Source organism: Dromaius novaehollandiae, chromosome 12, assembly GCF_036370855.1.
Source record: "Dromaius novaehollandiae isolate bDroNov1 chromosome 12, bDroNov1.hap1, whole genome shotgun sequence".
NCBI lineage: Eukaryota > Metazoa > Chordata > Aves > Casuariiformes > Dromaiidae > Dromaius > Dromaius novaehollandiae.
The window spans coordinates 10,089,257-10,117,245 of NC_088109.1; the positions used below are offsets into that span (position 1 = coordinate 10,089,257).

A 27,989-nucleotide genomic window follows, 5' to 3' on the forward strand; every position below is an offset into this window, starting at 1 on the left:
CTGTAAAACACTTGTCATGTGTAGGTGTGTGATGACATTAATATATCATCATTGCAAATTAACTGTGAATATCAAGTAAATTTAACTTCATATCGGATGAATAGAGTAGCTGCTTGCTTACATCTTTCATGCAAGATTCGTACTGCATTCATCATATTGGTATCCAGCCATCTGCCTTTATGGAAAGTGAATTTATTGCTTGAAGCAAACTGAACTTCTTTATCTACAAAAAGATACTATCCAGGCAGTCTCTGAGAGTCATCAGACGCTTCTTTGTGCGCCTGGAGTACTTTAGTTACTGTATCTACTTAGAACTTGATCTGGTTGGGCAAGTGATTGAAGACAGGTATTAGCGTGGCTTCTAAATGGCTTGATCTAAACTTCATTAAATTGATATACTGCCACTATTCAAGTGGGCACAGTATAAGGATTATAAGGTTCCTGCCATATAATCCATAACTTGGGGCAGGCTTTTCTTCAGCATACCAAAAGGATTCAGCTCTGTCTTTGAATTCTTCTGTTCTTCCTCTTGGTAGAAGAACAGAGAATAGAAAAATAGAGACTCTGATTTACAAAGTTACATTCTCTGTAAACATATGTATGATCCTTCATTTATATTAGAGGCTATCTTTATTATGGGATATTTTATCTGTATTAAATATTGCCTGCACATTGTGGCAAGCTGAATCTTCCTATGCATAACTAAATACTAGCTGTTTCTAAATGTTAGTATGTATTGTAATATATATATATATATATATATTTTACTTAAATACTAACCTTGTCTGCAGTTTGGTTGAGGGAGAAGTTGGAGGGTATTTGCTTTTCTGCTGTTACTGCCAAACATTGTCCAACTACTTAGAACTTGGGCCCATGCATGCTAGAAGCTGCCATGGGCGTATTAGTTCATCTATTATATATTTATATATATATATGGAGTGACAGTGATGTAATTTTAATATTTATAGCATTAAGAACCTGTTATCTCTCACAAGGAAAATGAAAGGCTTGTATTTTGCCTCTTACTTTTAAAGAGCAAAGATACTGAAAGTAATAAGAAACAATTTTTTTCCCCCCCAGAACCATTCATCTGCAGTATGTTGGTATGGCAAGGGAGGATTCTCTACACTGAGATTAGGGCAAAATTAATTTAGATATAAATAAATAAAACCTCCCCACTTACATTCTCAGTTTCTTACCTTTGCTTGCTTCATCTGTCTATAGATATAACAGTATAGTGAACGCATGAAAGAGCTCTTGATGAATGCATATTTTAATTCTGTCTGCAATCTACAATAGTTGCCTGCATAAAAATGTCAGGAAATATGAATAAGTCATACTGCCTTATTTTCTTTGTTTTTGAAGAGAGGGAGGGAATACTTCTTGTTTCCTTGAACTGTCCTTTAGAGGCATTTGGGAACATGCTGCGAGGAATCACTATCTCCTATAATATCTGCAAACAGCTACTTTCTGTTCTTTGCTGTACCAATAGTTTGTATGTTAGAAATATTTCTAACTAAGCTACTACTAAAAAAAAAAATTAAAGAAAATACGTGTAGTATTAGGAGTGTTGTAGCCATCTGCAACTCTAGCTGAGTGGTGCTGGGCCAGATTTCTACTCTTAATTTGGAGTGCCTTGTCTCACCACTGCCATGTGTGCTACTGGTAGATGGAGAGTGCATATTTCTTGCAGGCTGTAATAGAAACCCTAGATAGCCATAATGCTATAATTTATCAGAGATTACTTTATTTGCTAGCCCATATCGGGTTTTATGGTGTCATCAACCTGCAATGTCTAGCTGGTATATGCTGCAGAGGTTTAATGTGTTAGCTAATTTTAAAGCTAGCTACCTTAGGTATGAAGAAGAGTGCAGCTGCAGTGTCAGACCCTTCATTCTCCAAATTTCAGACAGCTAACCTGTGCCGAAATTCTGCTGCTACAACCTTGAGGCTATTAGTTCTCAACTAGATTAAAAGTGACGCTAGTCTACCTATATATGCAACAATCACTTCTCCATGGGCACTACAAGTAAAATTATATAAATGTGTGTATATATAAAATATATATCTCCATGTATTTGTTCTCAAGGCAGTCTAGTTTACAGTGCATGTGTATTAATCACACTTGACTCAGTTTAAATAACTGAAGAAATATGAGCACAGCTTAGCACAAGTAAAATATCTGTTGTGACACCACAGATTAATGAGACATGGGGTGAATGTAAAGTATTTGTCTTGGTAGTTTGGAGAAAACATTTCTGTCATGTGAGAGACAGAAGAATGCAATAAATACAAGCGAGTATGGTGTGGGTTTTTTTCTTTCCGTGTTGCAAACATCTAGTATACTTCCCACAGAATATTTTTGGAATCTGGTGAATTTTCACAGATAGGGAAGTAAACAAGCTTGGTATCAGTTGCTGTCTTGAAGATGAGACAGAATGTCAAAGGAATCTCAGTATTCATATTGTCTCATCTCTGTAGTAATGATTTCCTGCCTGACTTCAGGCTTTACCTGACTTGCAGCTTCTCAGGTCCTTCAAGGAAGCAGTGTTCTGCACTGCCAGCAGCTATCCTGAGAACAGTGGGTTTTGGTCTGGAAATTGCAGTGGATCACCCAGCAGCTGAGCTAAGCTGTCCTGGCCTTTTCTTGAGACCTTCATGCTTTTCTCCTGAGGGGAGAATGTATAGCATTTCAACACAGAATTCTTACAGAAATTAGAATATGTCCTATAATTGAATCCTATTATTTAATAACACATCTGTACTTGCTAGTGTAATGAACTGAAACCTAACTGAGGCATAAAACTTTGTATGTTTTCTCAATTTTCAGAGATTAGGTAATAGTTGCAATAATCTATAGTCTAAATTTGAAATTATTTTCTTTACACTCAGCTAAGTAGCATCAGAATGGCCTGATCTGTAGTATTTTTATCATCTCTTGGAAAAGCAAGTTAATGTGAGAGGATATACTCATTCAAAAAATACTAAAAAATATAAGTGATAGCATTTTAAACATTCTGCATTGGCATACAGTATAGAAAATGTTGTATGAGAATAAACAGCTGCATAGGGCTCTCCCTGAAATTAATAGCTCTGGATGATTACAGGTAAAGGTGAAAAATCATTCTTCCTTTCTAATATGAGCTTTTTTGAAGGACTATCTGAACATCTGAAACTTTTCAGTAATCTCAGGGGCTGCTTGCTTGGCTCACTTCTCTGCTCTTACTGCTGCTGCAGAGTCTGGATGGCACATGTATAGCCTGAAGACCTAATCTAACCATATTTTGTTATGATAGTAAAAAGGCTTTACATTTGTTCCACATCTTTCATCCAAAGAAAATACTACTACTACAAAGTATCACCAGATACTTTCCAAACTCTATGTTCAGTCCTGCTTCCTTTGACTTAAGAGAATGTTGTCTAGCCTAGACACAATAAATACACAACAGTACAGGCATCATCAAGGTGCATGTTACATGTGAAAAGACAACTTTAGGCAAACATCAGAATAACGCTTTTCTAACAAAGCTCACCTACGTTTTAAGGACCCCCATGCAAAGGCCTCCCACACATGCAATGTTATGAAATGTTTTATGTTTATATAGAAAGGATAAATGGTTAAGGTGACCTAGCTAAAATGTAAACTTGTGCCTCAGAAAATAGCATAAGGAATGTAGATGGAATGTGATAGAAGAACTAATGTTGATTCTTTGGTGCAGTTAAGCAGTGAAAATTTCAACCGTAAAGTTTTAAGAATTTTAAAGTAGGCAGCATGGAGATATTCAGTGAAATAGAGACGTACAAGTAAATGTATATTTTTACGTTACATCACACATTCACATGCATGCTCTGTCACACCATCATAATTGCTTCCTAGCAGAGGATGAATCCATCATCATCTTTTCAATCAATTAAAATAAATAGGTGCAGAGAAAGGATAATCATGGAAAGAAAACTTTTTTTCATAAGCAGGAACTGTAACTGCCATTTTTTCAGCTAGGAAAGTTAAGACAATCTCATAGGTGGATATGAGGGAGGAAGGAAAGCTACTGGAAGGATAATGTCACCACAAGAACAACTGGGTATAAACTAGCTATGGATGAAGTTGTATTAGAGGTTATAAGACCATTTCCAAATATCGGAGGGATGAGATTTGGGAACAGATTTCCAGTAGGAGTAAACAGGACATTTATGTTTGCAGGGTTGGGCCCCCAAAACTGGGACAACTTCACATATTTTCTAAATGCTGTCAGTTCCTCTGGAAAAGAGTGCAGCAAAGAATCAAGAAATAAAGTAGGAAAAAAGGTGCAAATCTGAAGATTTTGATAACATGTTAATAAAGTAAAAATATCTCCCGAGTCACCTCCAAAGCTAATAAAGTCCTAGACTGTATATTTTTGTGAATATCACTGTACAAAAAAAGTCTTATTATATCTGCAAAAAGATGGAATACCCAGAGTTTATTCAAGACAGTTAATTGGTGCTGCTTCTTGTTTTCACCAAAAACTTTGGAATTACAGTGGCTGATAGATTATTGAAGTACACTGAGAATACTTAAACTAGTATCTCATCTGATTTTAATAGGTATAGTCTCTTAGGCCTCAGTAGTAGTGCACCTTTTATCAACTAAAGGTATTTTTAACCTTTTAGTTCATTCCTTACAGAACAGAAACGATATTCCCAAGCATTGAATCAAGGGATTTTTCTTCTTCATTGTAATGCAAAAGTCTCTTCATCAGTTTGAAAGTCTGTAGGTATTTAATTATACATACTTTTTGTAATGGTGAGGGATTAATGGCAATGATTTACTGGACTATAGTTGCAGTATGATTCTTGAGCTGCTTTCCTGAAGGATGATGTATTGGAAACTTATAGATCAATGATAACCTGTGAGATTAGGAATAAATGATGTACTTGGGCAGAGTGCCTCACACAAAGGGGGAGGGGAGGGTCATATGAGAAGACCAAGGATGGGGAACTCTCTTAGGTGGAAGTTATATTTTCCTTCTTGTTTATCCTGTGTTTGGCACAAGATCCTTTTTCATGAGTATCCTAGATACTGGTACAAGACAAGTATTACATAATAATGTGAAATGTAATGTGGAGTGCTTACCTGTTTTGAAGCAAAACTTAGATTTATTTCTGAGACGTGCTGAGTGACATCAATAAAAAAGAATCTCGGAATGGTTGAAGTTGGAAGGGACCTGGGGAGATCATGAAGTCCAACTCCCTGCTTGAGCAGGGTCACTTACAGCAGACTGCCCAGGACCACGTCTAGGTGGCTTTCAAATATCTCCAATGATGGAGACTCCCCAGCTTCTCTGGACAGCCTATCCTCACAGTAAGAAGTTTTACGTTATATTCATATGGACCTTCCTGTGTTTCAGTTTGTGCCTACTGCCTCTTATCCTGAAATGTAAGGATAGAATTAAGATTAATTGTAAACAGCAGGAGTAAGCATAATATGGCCTTTTTACTTGAGCAAATTCAGGCATTTTTGTTGTTCATGTTTGTTCTTCTGCTGAAAACAGTGACAGTAGGTCTTTCAGCACACTTTGGCTGATGGAATAATAGGAATGTTTTATGTTGCTCTCCACCAAATACTGCTGTAGGAAATGGAAATTACACATTTGCTGGATGCTTCAGCAAAACTAAGTGATGTTGTCAGAGTGCTTGGAGTTTCTGTTCCAGAGTGAGCCATAATCAGTACTGTTTAAAAAAACAAGAAATGGGGGGAAAAAAAACCCTTCTGTAGAACACAACATAAAAATGAGTATTGATAAATAATAAACACTGTAGGAAAAAGCCTTTTAACATTTTCATTATTAATTATATTCCGTCAGCTACTTACCATTTGCTTTTACAGTTTATACATTGAATTTTTTTATTTCAATGGCATTTTGTTACCTTAAAGAAGAATCAGAAAAACAGGTTTTTAAGTTTCACTTCTTTTTATGTCTGAGGAGTTGTGATCTGTGGTAGAAAGTGACCTTGGAGTGTTGGTTCTCCCAGAGTTCATATACTTGTCCAACTCATCTAGCATCAATGGCATTACTACTGATTTATACCAGAGGAGAATTGGGCATCCGATTTTTCTAGAAGTGTTATATGGCCATTTAAAATAAACATAATGTTAGGGCTAATGTGCCTTTTGAAAAATAATGAATTACTATAAACTATATATTGTAGAATTTGAAGCTGTCTGCATTCTTCTCTTCTGCAGTCTTCTACGCTGGTCTTGTACTTAATTCTAAGAGTCATCAAGGAACCTTTGTATCCTGGCTTTTATCATCTGTTCCTGTGAAGGAATGAAAACTTCTATTTTGCATTCCCATGAATACCTGTGGGGAGGGGGAGAAATTTTTGATCTTGAGCTAAGATGCCTCTGTCAGTTTTGGCTCATGTACTCAGTGAAACACTTTAAGGAGAAAAGTCATATCCTTGCACAACCCAGCAAAAATTAAACCAAGAAATAAAGTTTTTTTCCCTCTGGTCAATAGGCATATCGTACTCTCTCCAGTGTATTTTCCTGTGCCTTTTTTTTTCTTCTATGGCATCTTTCCTCTTTTAATTCTATTTCCAAGATACACCAAGCATACAGATTAAAAGCCTGTTGGTTTCCATAAACTATATTAATTACACATGGCATACACATGTATTCAGTGCTTCAACTGAAAAACCATGTGGCTTTGTCACAGGTGTGTGGGGGGGGGAAATGTAGTGTTATATGCAAGGGAGTGGGGAGGGAACCCAAATGGCTGGTTTATATTTCAGAAAGGAAATGGGATCATAGTTTAAATATCAGTTTTGACATATATAATCTTGTTGAGACTAGAGCTTTGTTCCTGGCATGTATATTATATATAGTATGTTTTTTAACATTCCAAAAAAATTCTGTTTACTATGTGACCTTATGATTCCAAAGTCATAATAGATTTCTTTACTAGTGAAAGTTAAATGTATACAGTTCCCCTGATGGTCACACAGTATGTTGCATCCTTAATTAGTGCTTCTGAGTGTGGTTTATATGCATATATAACTTAAGGATTGGTTCTGCTCCCAGAACAGGCAGGTCTTAAGTAATAATTTTTAGTAATGTATGGAATTTTTGGAGATAATTGAAATTGTGTACTTTTCTGTGAGATAGCTTTATTATCTGTACAAGGCACAGTTTGTTGCCGTTCTTATTTTTGCCATTTTTCTTTAAAACAAAACAAAACAAACCCTGAAAAACACAAGGAAGTTCAAATACTTAAAATGTGTACTAAACCATGTAATATGGCTGAGTTTCCCTGAAGGAGGAGGAAGGTGTCAGTTGCGATTAATGTGAACAGCATATATGGCCCTTGAGATGTGACCTCTCGTTACAGTAAATGTGACAGCATGAATTACTTTCAATTATGGTGAACTACATTCAGCCACATTAGTTCTGACACACCTCACTAGGAGACTGCTGTTTTGAAAGCTTTAACCAAAAGAGGAAAAAGAAAAGGGGGGGGGGGTGGGAAGCAGGACTTGAGTGCGAAAGCGTTGCTCACTTAAGCAATACCATTGGTTTTTTGACTATGATGCATTATTGCCTCAAGTTTTACATACTTCTGTTACATCAGTTGTTATTTCCACTGGCACTTTCAGGTTTATGCCTTGGGCACTGGAGACTATCAGCACCACCTTTTTAATATGCCATGTATAATAAATGTGAACTCTGAAAATTTATAAAAATAGTTGTAGATTAGATCAATTATCCCTTTTTATTTTTTATTTATTTTGGGGGGGTCAAATAGTTACCTGTACCTTTACTGAAACATAAGTGAGGTGTACCATCTTCCAGCATGTCACATTTAGCATGGCTTAACTGTTTAGTGTTTATTAACAGTTTATTCTTTTAAGTATATCACAGTACAGATACTTATATCACTTGAAGGAAACAGTTGTTATAATGTCACTACTTTTTCCTCAAGGTTCAGTTATCATGCTTCAGTTTCTACCTCTCAGCTTTCATAGAAAATAAAAGATGCCCAAGGCAGAAGTCAACCTTTCACTTTTGCTACAAAGGAGATGCCATCTATTTCATGCTGTGCTAAGTATTTCATCGAAACATGAGTAAAACAATGCCTTTGGCAAATCATAAGTCAGAAACAGCACTGAGCAAGAGAAATAGCTTTAATTAAAGCACTCTTGAGGACTAGATCTTGCAGAGTGGTGGGCGTCTTTGCAAAGATGAAGACCCTCAGTGCTTTTCAAATGCTAGAAAACTTGCAACGTGCACTTACCAGTCAGCAAAGGAGAGTTTAAAAAAAATGGTATTTGTCTATTCCAGGCTGATTCCAATTTAAGGTCATGCAAGGTAAGTTCCTCCTTGCCTTTAGCCCATATTAAGGGATGGTTTTCAGTTTTTCCAGTATCTACACTGGCCATTGCATGTTGTAGTACTGGATTGTGATAATTGTAAATGTGTTCAATATGTATCTTAAAAAATCAATCTGCAGTATAAACTTATTTCCATATCTCAGCATCTTTCAAGGCCATTAAGGTAAAAAGATTCATGTTTTAGCTATTATACTTACTAAAACCTAGAATTGCACCATAAAATCTTATGAGCTTTCTTTAAATCACTGAAACAAAGGGTCTCAGCATTTTGCGTTCAGCTCTTCTGGCCATTGAACATCCTCACTTGGGCAGTTAGATTCCCTGCAGCGGATGAAGATTCTAATTTTTGATTGTACGTTTGTGCAACAGAGAAGAGCTAGGGCCTGATCCCAATATCTTCAATGTTGTAAGCAGCTTGACATCAGTGCCATAACTTAAAGGGTTTAGCATGGGTCAAATCCAAAAAGAGCTTATGACCCAATCCTAATATCCTACATTCACTGATTTGTATCTGATCAAAACAATAGGTTTTCCTTGCATACTTGGAAGTAGTTTAGATAGACCAGGCTACAGTTCTTTAGGGTGTCACAGGGACAGTAACATTTTTACATCAGCTGGAGAGCTGTTTTATGGATATGGGGGGAGGCAGGGAGGGAAGAAATGTGGGTATACTCAAACTGTCCTGTAGTGATAATGGCAGCGAACTAAAAACGGTGACAGAGTATGATAAAGTACTTAAGAATATGCTGTTAAGACACTTCTCTGGAAATTAAAACTGATTTCCAAGATAGAGGGGCAAAAAAAAAAAAGAAAAAAAAGGCCTAGATACCATTCCGATGAAAATGATACGAGAAACAAAATGTGCCTGATAAATACTGTTCTGTGTGGAAAAATTGGAAAGCGGATAAGCAACTAAAAATCCAGATGCATTCCCTGGGCTGCCAAATGGTACAGCAATTAAAGAAAGAAAATTATTTTGTCTCCTGTCTTTGGAATTAATTTTTTGGGGATGTATTTGAAAGTCTATCAGATTTTTGAACACGGCTTGCTTACTGCCTTCTTATGCTGGCAATGTGATTAAAAAGAAAAAAATCCATGAGTAGTGGCTTGCAGATTCTGGGTCTGTAATTATAGCAGCCACTGGAGGGGCACTGACTGACCTTAGTAACGTTCCACAAGATAGGAGGGAGACTGACTCACCCATGGAGAGGAAAGAAATTTGGCTTCAGGGCAGACAGATTCATACTTTCCTTCCTATCAGAAGCTGAAGATTTATATCACTTAGATTTGATATGTAGATCATAGGAAGTGAAGTGTTATTTCATAACAAGTCTGATTTATTGTGTTTAGTTTTTAAAGATGATTTTTTTGATACAGTATTTCAGAAAACTATTTAGAGTGGGGAGAAAAGGTGCATTGGATACTGAATAAGGAACAAAGACTTTTTTTTTCAACTTTATTCAGTTTATTTCAATCTTGTTTGTACTGTCCTAGGGATTTTGGTATTTCAACAATGACTGTTAGTAGTATTCCAGGTGTTTCTTTATTCCTGACTTAGTCCACTTACTGTTATCTCTGTTGAATACTTTTCTGTCATGATATACAAGTTAAAATGAGGACAAGAATGAGGCTCAGAGGTAGTGCCATTACTAGAACCCAGCTAAATATATATTCATTTTTAATGAATTTCAAAGAGTGGGCCAGTATCAGTACCTGAGCATAGCTATCTAATTCAAACAACCTCAGTTACAGTAACTCCAAAAGTAGACTAACAATGCTGAAGTCAGTGTGTGTATCACTGATTTTGTTTGTGGACTGAGTACAAATTGGCGTTACGCTATTTTTTAAATTTTGCTTGGAGCTCGCTCCTTGATAAGTACACGGAGTCATTCCACCTCTTAGTATCTTTCCACTCGTGGTCTACATTTGCAGTGTGTGGGCAGGCTACTATCCTTTTACTTCAGGGAGCCAAGGGCTTCCATTGACCACAACCATTAGAGGACTATTTTTCCCCTTGCAGCCTTATTTTCCCTACAGATTCGCATTTTCTTGGTTGTAGCACAGCCAGAACAATCTGACCCTCAGCAGTTTCATGCATAAAGAAAATGGAGGTCTCATGTCATGCTGTTCTTCTGTTCCAGTTAAAAGAATCATAGAAGTTTTCCCTTTCATTGTTATCCAAATACTTTGCTGGGCACAAAAAATGGAAGTCTCCCTCGTGATGCTGCAGGGAACTATACGAGTTTCTTCAGCCAATTTAAATCTTGCATATCTGGGATTTGCTATAAGAGATCTCATATAAGTGTCTGATGTCAATGGAAGAGTTTTTATTTTTGATAGTGTGTAAACTGAGGGATAAACTTATTAAATAGACAGCTCAAGCATTTGGTCCAGAAACAAATGCAGCAGAAAATGAAAAGCAGTAGGAAGAACTTGTTCAGCAAGCAGAGACAGCCAAGGATAAAGTTGTACTCTAACATTTTCATGGATATTGCAGACCATCCTCCTGTCAGTTTGGATAAATTCATTCCTTGTTCTTCACATCTTTATTCTAGAGAATGTCTACTGTGAGTATTCTGTGCTGCCTTCTCTTATAGTTGAAAGTTCATTTCATTAACATCACTGCTGTTGACATTAGAATTCATGATTTCTAATGCTGTGACAGGATGTCCACTCACAAGTAATGTAGTCTTCCTAGACTTATTCTGAGAGTTATTTTTTATAGTGCAGGATTGCATGTTACCTATTAACAAATGTAAAAGGTATGCGCTTTAAAGTAAATTAATATGTAGTGAGAAATTCCTTTTGGGAGGAAAAATAAAATTACAGAGCATGTAGCTTACTGCTAGATTTTTCACAATGGAACATGCTACTTCCAGCTCTACTGTCTGCTCAGTTTGCATGTGTCATATGCACATCATGTCTTGCATTCAGTACTTTCTGTGTGAAATTCTAGTGACAGTCTGATATTGGAAACGTTAAACAATAACCAAGAACTAAATACTTATTTTTCTATCTGACCAGATTTCTTAACATTGTTATCACCACATAACAGGTTCAGGTCCTGTAGTAAATCCTACAAACCACTTACTGATTTCTAGTAATACTTTGTTTATGAATGTGACCTGCTTTTTCACCTCCCTCTTTTAACTTGGGCAGAGGGAAGGAAAAAAATGATTTTTTTGGACAGAGATCCTTAAAGTTGCTTGCTGAGGAAGAAAAAAGAAAGCAAGGAGGAGGACATTAGCAGAAGTTAAGTAACAGTGAAGTTACTATCCTACCTTGAAATATTTCTGAATATAGGCTTGAGGTGGTTCTAGATATCGTGGGGATTCAGGTTTTACATACAACATTTGATATTGAAGTTTTATTTTCTTTCTTTTATTGTTCATAGAAATAACGTTTTACTGTTAACTTATGAGGAAAAAAATCTATTTTTGTTGAACTTTCCAAATAAAGTAAATGAAAGTAAAAACAAGAAGTCATATACCTGATGCACATGTGAAGAATAAGCTACTGTGAAGAAATTGCTTTGTCAGTTTTACCCAATTTCTTTGTAATCAAAGTGGAAACTTGACTGGCAATTGGATGGATGAATCTGGAGCACAGAGGAAGCCTACTCGATGAATATGTCATCTTTTCTATATCCCAGCTAAAACTGTCAGCATAGGATATAACTATAAAATCAGTCTATGCTCCGTATTAATTTTTAATTTTTTACACGAAGTTCTTGGCTTCCCCCCCCCCCCCCCCCCAATACTGCATCACTGGAAGACTATAGAGCTATCATTGCATAGTTAACCCACAAAAAGGGTGCTTTTGCTCTTGGTCTTCTCACTTCCTTCCATTTGGGATGCCATATCCCTTCAAAGGGACTTGTGGAAAGTCAGTATCTTCTGGAAAGTATTCTGGCTTCTGGAATAGGCTTATGCTTTCACAAGCTTGCTTACATAAAATCTGAGAACAAGGTGACCGCTAAGAACTGGTGTATGAGAACCATTTTTTCCATGCATTTCAAAACTGCATTATTAAAAGAGCAAAATAAGGTACAGACTGGCAAATTGTAAAGCAGTCAGAAAATGGATGCTGGGAAGAAGTGGTTAGGGTTGAATCAAGGCGCTCTCAACATTACCTGAATAGGGTGTCTGCTTTTTTGTGGTAGTCTTCTCAGGAATTGCTATGGTTAGACTGCATCAGTGTGTGTGTATACATATAAAAAATAATATATATATATTATTTTATATATATTATATATTATTATTTATATGTACACACACATATATATATATAAAGTAGGATTAGCAAGAAAATACATATGTGCTTACAGAAAACATGGGGAAAATTCACATAGTATTTTCAAAGCAGTTTTTTTTCTTGTAGCATTCATTTTGAAATGCTGCTTTGTAGGCATTATACTTTTGATTTGATGGGTTATGACTTCAGTTTGGAGTTTTTTTCTGTTCTAAGAAAAAGTTTTTTGTTTTCTTTTTGGAAGTTTTGGAAAGTTAAAGTCTGTATTGAAGAAATGCTTTTTGAAAACAGGAAGTGAGCTGGTTATTAGTCTCATGACATCTGAGAGTTTTTCCAGGTTTCAACACGTATCAAAAAAGTTGAGTTTGGTAGAGGATTTACTACTACCAGCGTTTCTGTTTTTCCTGCTTGTGGGTTTCTGGGTGATCAGACGTGAACTTACAGGGATTAGTAGATCCTGTTGGTTTATAACTTCTCTGAGAATTTGAATGTTTGCTAAAGTATCTGACAACTAGTTTAAAAAAAAATTCTAGCCAAAATCTGCTCTCTTCTGAATAAATAGAACATATTAAAGATTACTTTAATGCTGTTTAATGACTAGATACAGGTTTAACTCATCACTTAACACTGACTCTAGTCAACTGTGTAAGGTAAAACTACTTGAAAGCATACGTAAGTATATTCTCTGCTGCTTTCTCTGATTGGCTGACCTTATTTTCCTGAATATCATCAATTAAAAAAGCAGGCAACAGAAAGGCACCCAAGTTGCATTCCAGTTACATTCTTTATTGCTTACTTCCCCTGCTTTCGGTTGTACAATTCAGTTTCTTTGGCATGCTGCACTTGGTCTTCAGGAGCTATTGTATCTGAGATGGTTTCAGGGTTGGAACTCACACCTCAATGCCTAGTAATGTTTCTGCAACTTGTTTTTTTTGCCTTTCACACCTTGCAAGTATATAGTCACTGCTAAATGACTGTTTCAATTCAGCATATTCTGAATGTGAAACAACTCAAATATTTCTTCTTATTGAGAAACACTTGGTAAGGTTCCTGTCTTGATAATATTTTCAGTAGATGGTAAATTAATTGGTCCATGACAATATTAGTAAATGAGGGGGCATGGGAATAGCGTATATTGTGTTATTTACAAGGTAAAGTGTAAAATACATGATTAAACATAGAAGAAGAAGTTGCACTCAAAATAAGATGAAATGCAGGCCTGTAGCACATTTAGAAGAAGTGATTACAGGTAATAATGAAAAAAGTAATCAGTATTATAACATGATCTTCTTAATCACCTATCTTTGGTAGCCAGAATTTCTGTCAGATAAAAGTATAAGCGTTTGTGCTACCTAAAACTATCTTTGAAGACTGAGATCCTATTTGAGTGACATAAGTTACTTAAATGCGAGTTCAGACTGCTTTGGTCAAGGAGGGAGTTTAAGGCCCTTAATTACGCTTTAGTATGTAACTTGCACATCTGTCTTGTCCATTTAATGTGCCCAGTATTTTTGAGTTTTGCTATTGCACGTTCTTTTAAGTGTACATGCCTGTTTGAGACCTTGAGAGTGGAGCTGTTTTTCATTGAAGCTGTGACAAATGATCATGAATTCACAGTTCAAATGGTGTGAAAAGATTTTGTCCTCTTTGGTAAATGGTTTAAAAAAAAAAAAAATCTGTGAGTGAGATTTGGTGTTAGACAGTACTATAAAGAATGTGAAATCCTTTCTGATTCATGTAAAAGTATTTTATGAGTAGTTGTGTGTAGCAACTGCTCTAGTGTCAGCAGTACCTACTAACTGTGGAGTTAGTACATGGTGCTGACTCTTTAAGTATCAACTTCTCTGTCAGATGTACCAGTACAAAGAGCCTGAACATGTGGATCTATGATATTATGATGGTGTCCTATAAAGAGTCTTAAAAGGCCAGAGATTGGGCAGGACTTTGGCACTAGGCCTAGAACAAAGTTGCCTTGGATTTTACATGTAAGCCAATGTATTCACTTCAGTTTTCTTCTTCAAGACTCTTGCAACTGTGGCAGCAGCTGTTATTGTAGAAGCTAGTTTGGTAAAATCTTAACGTAAAAAATAAAATTCAAGAATGTGCTAATGCTCTGACCATTACATAAAATCATAAGGGTTAGGAAATGTGTTCAGAGTTTCCTTACATAGGCTTCTGACTGCATAAAGATATAATGCAAATTAACCATATCCTAATGACGTAGCCGTCTCAATGTTCTTTCCACTGCAATCTTCCAAATTTACAAGTTTTGAAAAAGAATAGCTCAGATCTTTGTCCATACCTTTGTAAAGCATTTTTCTTCGGCTTATGCTTCCAGATGAGGTGCCTTTTTTTTTTTTTTTTTTTTTAATAGCGACTGTTCAGCAGTTACTGTCTAAGGGAGAATGCTTCTACTCAAGTAGAAACAGATAACTGAGCCACTGAAAGTGGAATCCGTGTGTGCAGTAACTGTCTTTTAAAAATGTTGTCTGCGTCAGCTATCTCCTTCCTTTCCTCACTGGAATCCTGGCCCTCAGGGGTTCTGCATAGCTGGAGGCAGTTGAAGTCATAGGGTCTGGTCAGCTCTTCGTGCTCTGAGATGTGGAGATGGGGGTGTCTTTGGAGCAATTTAAGGCCAGGAGATGTTGCTGGTGAAACATAAAACGGTCTCATGTACATGGAGCATCATGTGCACGTGAAGTATGGAAACAGTGTCCATGGCTTTATATCCATGTTGAAGTAGAATAATTATGAAAGTAATTATATTTCTATCTAAAGTGATTTCCCTCCTTCCTCTCCCCCCTCTTAAATAAATAAATAAATAATAACTTTGCTGCAGAGCTCATCTGTCAGAAAGTGGAAACTGCACTTACAAAAACGTGAATTCAGGCGTCTGGCATAGTTGAGCACTAGCTGTATTCCTTCAGGGGAATGTGCAGGAAGATGCAACATAGTTCAGTTAGGTTGGTCAGAACACGCATCCTTAAAACACTGTATTTTCAATGCCTACCTGGGTTGCCACAGCATATCTGAAGAGATAGTTAACCCAAAAGTTATCATTGAATTGAAGGGAGAGCAGTTTTGAAGTCTAGTACAGGAAGCAAATTATTTCATCAGCTTTAAAGGGACAAACAAAGCTTTATTGCCCATTTCTTGTTGGCAGATGTACAGATTTCATATTTATTGTTTCATTTTCTGTATTGGCAACCTGCTATAGCATTTTATAGATGTGAAAAAGGGCCCTTTCACATGTGAGGGAATAAACAATGTTTCCTTTTCCTTTTTTAGTGTCACTTTCATGCAGTTCACAAATGATTTTAAGGAGGAGTTAGATATTTGCATTGCAAAATCAAATGACCTTATATTCTGAAATTCAAAACTGTTACTTTTTCCTCCTTACAATAAATGCCGTGTTTTCAAAATGACAGAATATGAAAAAAATAGCTCTTTGCCAAAAATTAAATGGCTGTGTATGTTGTCAAGGCATCAGTGAGTCGCTGGTCTTGTTTAATAGCACATGATTGATTATTAACCCCCAACCAAGAATATCAAAGCCTTTTTTTTGTGCATGTCTGAACTGCAGAAAATTGATCAGTTCAGTTTCTTCACTTTAAGTGAGTCACTTCATCCAGTAAGCTGTTTTTATTCTGATGTGTGTGTGTTGGTCTATGGATGCAAAAATATTTTCTCCCCAGTTAATAAATAATCCAGATCTCTGGTGCCCATAGAGTAGAAAATTAATATGAGAAGACTCTTAATTATTTTACACACTAAAGACTTCATATTTTGAAACAACTTTCTTGTGAGGCATCTTAAAGTTAGATGCTGGGTTTCAGTGTATCACATCACAGTGTACAGCAATAGCTTTGCCTATATCCGTGCTTCTGAAAATTTAAAGATAATAAATGATGACTAATGTACACCATCTGGCTGGAGGGGGGTGTGTGTGGAATTTCTTCCTGAGCAGTGGGGTTTCTGCTAAGCTGATTTAGTTAAAGTAAGGAAGCAAGTGTGCTGCTTTGCCAAAAAAAGAAGTTCTAATGATCTTACTGAAACCCAATGGCTAAGAGTAGCCTTTGTTTTGTACTATTGTACAAAAAAAGTCAAAAAAAATTTATATATACTGTTGTACTCAATATCAAAGTGGCACTCATTAGCCTTTTCCATGTTGACAGAAGTGTTAGGCAACCTTGCAGGACTTGGACGCTTTCTGTGTAGAGTGAAGAGAAAGGACCCAGCTCTGTGTGGAATGAAACCAGTGGACAAGCTACTACTAATTTATTCAGACATAGTGTTAGATCTTTAGGTAACGCAGACATACTATTTATATTTCTTTTTTTCTTTAGATTTCCAGCTATCTGTTTTTTATCTGCTACTTTTGTCATGCAGTGTAGAACTAAATTCAATATAGATATTAGAAGTTGTGTGCAATTTCTAATTTAATCTGTGCAATTTCTAGAACTAAAATTGCCTTCTTTGTTTAATATAAATTTCCTTAGTTATTTCCTTATTTTTAGTTCAGTTGTCTTATTTCTTAGTGTTACCCTTTTGTTTCTGTTGAGATAAAGTATTTGCTTATGAACAGGGTAAGAATGTGCAGGAGTAGCTTTCTCCATTGTAGAGACAGGTAAGAAAGTAGGATAAATGTATGCCTCAAACTGTTAGAACTACAGTTTTCTGTGTATATTCTTAGCTTACCTGTTACTGCTTTATTTTATTTCTATATTGTAAACCTTTCTCTTCAGCCTTTCTGGTAATACTGAAATGGGATGGTAGATTCAACTTTACTTACTCTTCAGTAATGCTCACTTAAGCTCTGGACAGGCTATGTGATGCATGGCCTGTAGTTATATCTAGGTTGGAGAGGAAAAGATTGATGTCTGTACTGACTGGCAAGAAGTTACAGAAGTGTGTAAGGACTGCCAGTACCTCCTTGAGGGGGAGCAGGTTGTCAACTTTGCAGTTTGTCTTAGAACATCTGTTGGCTGCCCACTTACGAAACAGTCTGTAAGGAAAGCACAGCCTGTACTTTGGATACTGTTATTAATGACTGGGCCAAATCATTCCTCCAGCCTCTGCAAAAAATGCAAGCCATGACTTTTATATATTAAAAAAAAAAAAAAGGCAAGCATGAGAGATTGAGAGAGAGAGAAGAAGAAAGAAAGATAAAAGATGAAAGGAGGAGGAGAAGAAGGATGGAATAGAAGAAGGGAAGGAAGGAAGAAATGTAGTGTGGAAAACGATAGGTCTCGTTGGTTGTAGACAGATAAAAATCTCTGGGTTCCTTCTCTTTTTCTGAAGGTTTCCAGGGAAACATGGCTCTTGGATTACCTGGGGGCTATTATGTTAAAAAGCGTCTCTTCCTTGTGCTATTGGCTCAGTTAATAGTATTTATGTCTGATTCTATCTTTTATCCATTATAAACATACCTATGGGAAATTCTGGAACCAGGGTGTATGTATACTTTACCATAGGAAACAAGGATGGGTGGAAATCTTGCCATCCTTTCACAGAAGAGAAGGAAAACTTTCCCACGGAGTTCAACACTATGTAGACAGCAGAGGCTTTTGCATTTTGCGTGTGTAGTGGATATAGGTAGCTGTACATGTCCTGATTCTATCCATATTTTCCCATGAGATATTCTCAGAATTACAGAAATTACGGAAGGTTTAACTGGGAGAGGACTCTAGCGGTCACGTAGGCCTTTAGCTCCGGGCAGGACTAGATCATGTCAGCTGTGGCTTTATCTAGATGAGTCTTCGAAACTTCCAAGGCTGAAATTCCACCAGCTCTGAGTAAACTGTTCCAGTGCTGCAGTATCCTCCTAGTTAAGAAGCTTTTCTTAACATCCTGTCTGAACCTCCAAAGCCACTGATTGTAGCTGTTCCCACTTGTTTTACTATCTGCTACTACTTTGAAGAGTTTGGCTCCATCATCTTTATAAGTCCTGTTCAAGCAGCTTTAGTCCACTGTTAGACCTTAGCTTCCTGCTGCAGGTGTGTTGGGGGACTGGACAGGGTGAAGGGAGCCAAACCAACAAGGGTTGTTTTCCTACTGTTTTTGGGAGCAGTTCCTGAACTGAGCTATCCCCAGAAAGGCAGTGGTATTTTGTAGTGAAAAGAACTGGCATTTGCTCCAAGGGAGAGTGAGTGGTGTGAAACAACATGTACAGTGTGGAGCTGAGGGGACTCAAGCCTGAGAGTGAATGAAAGACCCAAGTTATCTGACAACATCAATATACCCATTTTCAGAAGACACCGAGGAAACTGTAGATAGAGAAAGCACTAAAAAGGAAAGGAAAAGTGAACCAGGTTCTCTACTCTACTACCTGGTAATGAATGGACTTGTCTGTGGCTTGGTCACTGCCCATCCAGAGTTCTGGCTTGCTTTGGAATAGCCCTTCTAATGCCTGAAAGAAAGTGGGACAAGAAGGAAGTGTAGCATCTGGTTATTTTCAGTCTAGGCCGGATAGGCATGACAGTGTGTTGCCCCATAAGCAGATTGTGAGGAGGTCTTATTTAGCAAAAAGGGTGAGAATAACATTGAAAATCCACTTTGTGCCTACTAAGTGGAGAGAGATTTGAAAAACTGGAAAACAGTTATGAACATCCCAAAAGAAAATATTCTATAAGTTATATCCATCCACAGAAACTGTTCCTTACTAGTGCTCAAACATTATTTCACTTTACCTTGTCTGCTCCAAAATGCTTATTCTCCTGGTACTGTCATTTTTCAATCTTGAAAGGTAGATGTAGTTGTAATTGCACTAAAATTGCAGCATCATTTTTTTTCTCCCTGGCCTGTTAACCAGAGGTTATATATTAGTGACAGTAAGAGTTATCACCATTGAGTTTAAAAAACGAGCTTGACTTGTATCACGTTTTGCTTCAATAGAGTGTTTGCAGTACTGTTTAGCAAATCGGAGTAGAAGTGAGTAAAAGTTAACAGGAGCAAGAGCAATGTTGTTTTTAAAAATAAATGCCAAGTAGTAGGGTAGAGTTGTGACAAAGATTTGAACTGGATCATATATAATGCAGCCATTAAGTAAGTTATGCTAGGATTAGGAATGATGCTTAGCCCAAATAGCAGTAGAGTGTCAGAACATACTTTAGAGCGATGCAGTGAAGGGCAGAGGTGCTTTTTAGGATGTAGTCTGGTAGGTTTGTGGATGGGATTAAATTACATGTTTGCCTGTAATAGCAGGACACTGGACAGGATGGCCAAAGAGGTCGTCTTGGCCCAGAAGGCCCTGTTCAATCCTATGATCTTACCATGTGAAGAAGTTGTTCAGATTTGCATACATTAAATTCCTTATCTCTCTTGTTTCACCTTTTCTTTTACTACTATGATAACTGATATGTATTTTGCCCACAGCAAATGCCAACTGTGATATTTTTGTCTTCCTTATGTTGTCTTAAATTATTTATCTTTCTATATCCGAGTTACAGACTTGGTTAGATGCAGAGACACAGAAATAGCTGTTCTTGGGGAATGTGTGCATAGTAGGACTTGCTTGAATTTCAGCATTTCTACAGTATGTTTCTCAGGACTTCTGGTAACTCATATTATAATCTCCGTGGTGTCCTATAGCCAAAGAAATATGATGGCTCTCAGTGCACAAGTCACTCAGATTTCTTCTGTTTGGCCACTTCACTCTTGTTGTCCAGTAGTTGTTCCTGTTTGTTGGTGAAAAGTTGATAGTTGAAGGGATGATTTTGAAATGTATATTGGGGGGGTGGAGGGAGAAGGTAGTGAGGAGGAGGAGGATATTCCATCAGTTTTACTGAGCCTGAAGAACTCCTGTAAAATGTGATGCAGCTGAGGAGAAGCTGCCTTGGGTGAAGTGCTCCAGTTTGAGCAGTGCTTAAAGCAGAGGAGAAAAGACAGGTGAATGGGACTGAGATGAGCAGATGAGATGAGATCCAGGAACCATGCTTTGCACTAGGGAGAAGCTGTGGTGCGCTCAGTGGTCCCAGTTTGACACGTGTTGGAGGCAAAGGCCTGGGTGGGAGTATGTGGTTAATTGATAAGCTTCTGCCATTTATTAAGTTCACCGATGTCAGATTTATAAAACAATATATCATGTTCCTATACATAAACAAGACTAGATGGCCTTTTCATAACAAAAAGCGACCTGGCATCCCAAATTAAGACATGCATAGGATCTTTCTTTTAAATTGTAAATGGTCAAGGTTTGTTCTTTATTTGGTTGTATGTGAAAGTGCCGATGCTGTGTAACAAATAGCATATACATAGTTTTGTGTGTAATATGAGTATATGATAGTAGAAGACTGTAATCCTTACAGAGCAGTTTAAATTCTAAATAATCAACATTGTATGTGATAACAATGTACAACATCTATGAGTTCCTAAACAAATATAAAAAACCATGACTCACTTTCTTTTTCTTGTATTCTTGGCTCTAATATTTGCATAGCAACAGATAACTAAAAAAATTGTACAAAGTGGTGAAAAGATCATTTCTGAAGGTAAAAAGAACAAATGTATTAACTGATCTGTTTTGATAGCAATGATTTTTACAGTTTATCCAAATTCAAATGTGTTATTACTATAGAAGAAGCCACAGAAATATATTATCCAGCTAGCTATGAAAAGAGCTTCCACATATAGCCCTGTTTAAGACATGAATATTAGTAAAATGAAGAAAGTAAGTGTTTGGAAAAAAAAATCATTGATGCAAATGTGATAAATGATGCAAGCTGGTGATGCACTAACTTGCAATTTCTTCAACTGTACCAGGATAATTTAAACTATTTCTGGTGATGTGGAAGGAAGAATAAGTCAATGTAAACTTGCATGTCAGGACAGAAAGGTTGAAAGCAAGTGTAAAATTTAAAAAAAGTAGAATCAGTGAATAGTTTGCTGTTGGAAGCTCCTTAGTATGTGATGATACTGACTCTGGCTCAAAGGTAGACCCTTAAACATTGATGGGACTATTTGCTTAAGTAAAGGTACAACGCACTTGCCTGTTTGCAGAAACAGCCTTGATATTTGTTCTCTTTCTCGCAAGGAATGTGAAAACAGGAAAATTATCATGTAATTATAACCTTGTCAGTACAGCTATTGTTAAATGCTATGCAATTAAAACTCATTAAATAAACTGTCATGAGGTACTGTATCTTCTTAATCCTGATCAATAAGCTTGCTTGACCACAACAAATTCTAACTAGAAAAAGGGCTGTTAAATTACTTCCTTCTTCATTGTATTTTTTTGTCTTTTACAGGAAAAAGTAGAATATGCCTTCCTGATAATTTTTACAGTTGAAACATTTTTGAAGATTATAGCATATGGATTATTACTGCACCCCAACGCATATGTAAGAAATGGATGGAATTTATTGGATTTTGTAATAGTAGTAGTAGGGTAAGTAACATAGTTCACTATAAAACAGTTTCAAAATCTTCTTTGCAGTATGGTAGATATAGGTCTGCTTGGCTATGAGCAAGGGCCTAAGCTTGATGTTTATTCCTTTCGGAGTTTTTAAAAAAAAAAGGGGGGGGGAGGAGGGGAGAGAAAACCAATGTGAATGAAGAATTCAAAATAAAGTCCTAAAAGTTTTCAAGGTTGTAGCCTGTTGTAGACTATATTGTGCCATTGGCCTTATGGCAGAAGTTCCCAGTGATTTCTGAATTCTGACTAAAAAAAATTCAGCAAGATACACTATCTTCAGCTTTTGTCCTGCAAATTTTTTTCCGCCTGAGTTTTCCCAGATGAACTCCTTTTGTCTTTCCATACGAGTAAAGGTTTATTTGCTTAGGTCCATGCAATGTTAAGTCATTTATTCATCTATCCTTGTACTGAAGATGGTGCAGAATTCATTTATTCTACATTAGACCTCTGGAAGAACCCACCTGTTTTGAGATGCGGGAGAATGATCTGGGGAGACTGAGAGAGTGACTGAGTGCTTCCTTGACCTTCCTGGGATCTGACATGCAATATTGTGACTTGCCTGGAGAAGAACATATGCTTAAAAAAGTGTTGTCCTCCCCCCCCAACAACAGGACAAACCCTGGAGACTTTGTCCTGCCCCTCTGAGGAGGAACTACTCAGGCCTTATGCAAGTTATGGAAGTGTGCGGAGGGTTACGTGCTGCACTTGTATCGTGCACTTACGATCCATGAAGGATCTGGCTTTTTGTGCCAGCAGCTTTGCTTCAGCTATTGTGCTAGTTGACTAGAACATCATACCTTCAGCTATCAAGGAATTTAATCTTACAGCATAGACTGTAATTCCCTAAAGATGGAAGAGATCGTATTGAAACAAGTAATTTCCAGTACTGTATATTACATTTAGTTAAAAACATTATTGATATATAGTACATGGAGGACACTCTCTACATGTAACTCTGTATGTTGTGGCTGGCTTGCCAAGCAGATGTTGGCATACAATGTGCCATTCTAACTTCATTTTTAAGTTCAAACTGTAACTGAAATGAGCCAGGAATTTGAGAGTATACTGCTCTTAACATGTGTCACTACATTAAGAGCGGAGGAAAAAATGCAAATTAAAGGAATTTATAATAAAGTATTATTAAATTTTGTGGAGTATTATAAATGTGTGAATGCCCAATTCATAAGTATTTAATTCTGAGGTAGTAAAAGTTACTGAGGAGATTGCATGTGGGCTAGTTGTTTGTCATTCAGGCAGTTCTGGTCCAGAACTAAAATTTGTACGTAAATAGGTCCGTCATCAAGTCAAGTCGTTCTCAACAGATTGGACTCTGTGCCTGGAGGGGAAGCTTGGTGGGTAGCTGTGGAGAATATCATAAACAAAAGCTCTTTTCTTTTGCCAGGCAGTCACTTGAATAGACCTCTTCCTTTTTGTCAAGTGACCATGGAGTTACAGTAACCCTGGAGCAGTCTAATTAATGTGACCTCTATCTTTGGCTCTGTCCTGAATACATGATAACTAAAAAAATTTTTTGTTAACTCATAAAACAGCCATTATTAGAGGTTGAGTCTAGTTCTATCAAATGCTCACACTGAATCCATAGAAAATAATAATAATAAAAAAAAGACTACATCTCATCAGATACCCCAAATACAACACTAAGATTTAAATCCTAGCTCAAGAACAACTGTTTTAGAGTATGAATTTATATTCTAGGTTGTTATCAGCCTACCTGGAAGACAGAGGTGGCCCCTTCCTGAGGCACTGACAAAATTCTGTGAGCAATATTCTTGCTCTTGCACTGTACTGTCATCTTTTAAGATAATTAGTAGAAAAATACATAAGCAAGTAAGCAAGCATGGGTCCACTTATTTAATTAGTCTGTAAGAGAAAAGCCCAGTGAAAAATTGATTTTTTTTTTTCACTTATAACCCAATGTGGATATGGAATCAATTCTGGATCTGTTCTGTTTGACTAGTGTCACTGTGAAATCTCATTATGTACTTTAATAGCCTCAAAAGAGCTGCCGTAATGTCCTATATTCAGCATGGTAGATGAAATTTGCTTTGTGTGCTTTCTCAGCAGAAACTAACATAAGTCTTCAACTATACCAACCCCCCCCCCCCAAAAAAAAAAAAAAAACCTACTGGGAAAAGGGAAACATGTACAGAGGCTTTTTTTTTAATGTCAAATGGGGAATTTAAACTTTACTAAACTGTACAGGAGAATAAATGTCTTTCTTTTCTTCTCAGTAATAAAAGAGCTTGGTGGTTTTATACCTTAATGGCTTTATGCAACAGGCATAAAATGACAGAGCTGTGCATGTCATGATTTTTTTTGTCTTTGTCACTTCTCTTTGGAACCAGTCAGAACATGAATTACTTATGGAGCAGTCTACTACTTGCCTGGTCCTGCATTCTTTGCCACATAATTTTCATTCTTTCCAGTGAAAGAATAAGAGTCTAAAAGAGAAAGCTTTCATAGCACTTTCCCATACCTGTAGCCCTTCAATTTTCTGAATGATACATGGACTCTGACAGGCTGAAAGTGGTTCCTCTTAATTCAGGACTTGACTCAGAAGTCTGTTTAATTGTGTCTGCCTTTAGAGCATGAATAGTCACTCTGAACTCATTGAGATGGCTCATTTTCTTAGAATTATGGTTCTATTAAATTAACCTGCTGAATCAGGACCTGAAGAATTAAATGCCTGGATTTCTCCAGCTATGACTGTAGGTAGGTTGCTGCATTGGTGTTCATTCTGAGAGTCATATGCTGCTCCTTTGTGGCTGCATTTCGTTCTGGAGGAGGATGAAAAGGAATGGTGATGGGAGTTGACTGACACAGATGGACTGCTTACTGGGGAGGAGGAAATCCTTCAATATTCTAGCTTGGGCAAGCTATGAAATGTTACATGATTTCTAGCAACTCTGTCATGTTAGACATTCAGTAACCAGAGCTGTGAAAATCTTTCCTGACAAAATTGAAAGCCTCTATGTTTCAGGAGTCCTTTACAAGTACAAAACACATGATGGGATTATCAAAATTTTATTGACTTCATAATCCTTTCACTATAAGTTCAGTTTTGCAAGTTTTGAGACTGTTTGCAGAGGATGAGGGGCTTACTGTGGTTTGCATGGTCCAGAGCTGCTGTCTAGAATACCATGCACCTGAAATGCAGATACCAAAATAAAATAAAATCTAAGACTATTTTGAACTTTAACTGCTTGGTCACTTTGAATTGCTGTTGAAAGTGGGAAAGAAAAATAAGAATCTTGTCTTCCAAACTGTTTTAATGAATGACTAGCTCATTTTTTCAGTCAAGAAATACAAAATATTAAGTGACTCATCTGGGAATATTTTTATCCTCAAAGTTGTTATGAGTAAGAAATCTTTTGGACTTTATTAAATATTGGACTCTATTCTTAATATAGTCAGTTTTTGCTGACTGGATTTAGAATATTGAACTGCAGTGTCACTTGGAGTTTCATGTATTCTATAAAAATTAAAACAGATGGTTTCTTGTGTTTATCTATTCTGTGTTCTAAAGAGAAGCTAGTTCTCCAAACCTTACAGCTAAACTGCTTGAACAAAGAAGTGGCGAAGTAGCTTCATGTGTTTAAAAATAGAAGAGGCTGTATGCTAGCAGAATACTAATTTATTGGATACTGTGTGATCATCCCTCTCTGGAGGGATTAGAAACTCCTGCACTTCATAACTCTTCCTGTCAGGATTTAATGAGTAAGTATGTGTGTCACTTCAACAGCTGAACAACTTTTAAGAATTATCTGCTGTTCAGGTAACTTCCTAATACCTTTGACTGCATGGTAAATGCATGGTGATGACCTTTCTCTTCATCTCACTTTTTAGATTATTTAGTGTAATTTTGGAACAATTAACCAAAGAAACAGAAGGTGGCAGCCACTCAGGTGGCAAACCTGGTGGCTTTGATGTCAAAGCCCTAAGAGCCTTTCGTGTATTGCGACCTCTCCGGCTTGTATCAGGAGTGCCCAGTAAGCTCTTTTCTATTTAATTCCGTTGGAATTCATACTATAACTGTTTTAATTATTTAACTTTCTCGTTCCAGACACTAGCATAAATGCGATAATGTAAAGTTGATTTTTGTTATGTGGCTATGTAGATAAAGTGAGTATCAAGATGAATGATATCCTTTTTGAACTCAAACAAGGGATTGTGAATTCATTCAGTGTACGATCTTTTTACACAGTTCAGCAAGCAGACAAAGGAATGTACTTCATTTTTAGAAGCTTTATGTAAAAGCAAATTACATGTTAAAATGCAAGGACACCAGAAAATACAGTTCAGACTTTTTATTTCAAAATCCTGGAGATCTGAAAGTGTAGGTGGGCCTAAAATACTTAATATGTTGGTAAGTGTTTGCCAAAGCACATTACACACTTCATATTTCCTACCCTTCTGTTTATCTTAATGGATCTAACAGATAGATTAGGAAACTTGAAAAGTAGAGCAATACTATTTAAAAAAAAAAAAAGCAGTTAAGTTTTCTAATATTTCTTTCTGTTTTCTTTCCATGCATTATTAATTATTGAAGTTATTTTGGCTGAATAAGAGCTTTATGGCTTACAACTCTGCTCTTTCCAATAAAAATAGAAAGAAGAATCCTAACGCTGTGTGTATTACATCAGTCTGTTACATGGAAATGATTGTGATAGTGTATATTTAGCAAAAGAATTGCAGGGAAGAAGGAAACATTCTCGTGAAATGACAGGAAGGAAAAAAAATCTTTTGAAATAAAAATGAGCCTCCTCCCCCTCACTTCCCCCCCCCCATTGGTACTGTGTTTCACCTCATTAGTCTGGGATCTACTTCTATAGTAAGAGTAAAAATTGACTAAATCTGTAATTAAAGAGACAAGAAAAATAAAGACAAGGAAAACAAAGTAGTTCTGAAAATGATGTGAGGAATAAATGGCTAAAATAGAAGTTTGTTTAGAGTAAAAATGTATTTTCCCATGTAGCAAGATTCTAGTTACCGTTCCAGATCACAGATACGATTCTGCACTTGTCTCATTTTACATATTTTCTGGACTTGTCACAAAGTCATAGTTGTAGCACATGACTTTTAAAGGTCATATAAAATCACCTACAGCCATACACTGACTATAGCCCCCCCCCTTTTTTTTTTTAAACCAAACAACAACAACAAAAACTTCTGACATATTTCAAGCATTGTCAGCTTCTGCAAAAGCCTTATTTAACAGAGGAAATAATTAGGTTTTGACACAAAGCTAACTCTTATGAAGTATTTTACATTACAGTAACGTTTTGTGGTTCTAGGCCGTAGAAACTTTTTAAGTTGGTGACACTAATCTATTATAATGTATATTTGCAGAAGATTTCATAATCAGTATAAGGAAAGGCATTGAAATCTGATTCATATCTTCTTTTTTCTTTCAGGTTTACAAGTTGTCTTGAACTCCATTATAAAAGCCATGGTCCCCCTGCTCCATATTGCCCTTTTGGTATTGTTTGTAATCATAATCTATGCTATTATAGGATTGGAACTTTTTATTGGAAAAATGCACAAATCTTGTTTTCTTATTGATTCAGGTAAGTCATGAAGCTGTTAACCACACTAAGGGCTTAATTCTGTTCTTTCAAGTCACGATGATGCAGCGAAAGCATTTGTTTTCAGAGAGTTTTAAAGAAGTGAAATATCATTGTGAGAGATCTTATTTGGTGGCTAAGGCTAGATTTCTATCAGCTAAGCTTGTAATGAAGCAGACTAAATGTAGAGATTAGTCTAGAACTGTATTCTTGGTGAAAGGAAGGAATATGTTAATTTGAAGTGTAATGAAGTGTAGAAAGAGCAATGAAAAGAAAGCAAAAAGCGTGGGAAGATTCTAAAAAGATGTCATATTATTACAACTGTAAACGTGTTTCTTTTTACTGGTTAATTACTTGAAGTCTTTCATATG

General features: G+C 36.6%; 1 protein-coding gene across 7 annotated transcripts in view; it reads left to right on the forward strand.

Moving 5' to 3' along the window:
* CACNA1D (calcium voltage-gated channel subunit alpha1 D) overlaps positions 1–27,989 on the forward strand; it is a 209,679-nt gene that overhangs the window by 50,204 nt on the left and 131,486 nt on the right. For all 7 annotated transcript variants that reach the window (XM_026102807.2, XM_064518903.1, XM_064518906.1 and 4 more), the window contains exons 4-6: positions 21,867–22,006; positions 25,901–26,043; positions 27,469–27,621. In XM_026102807.2, the coding sequence (XP_025958592.2) occupies positions 21,867–22,006; positions 25,901–26,043; positions 27,469–27,621 (436 nt within the window). The remainder of the gene's footprint in view (positions 1–21,866; positions 22,007–25,900; positions 26,044–27,468; positions 27,622–27,989) is intronic.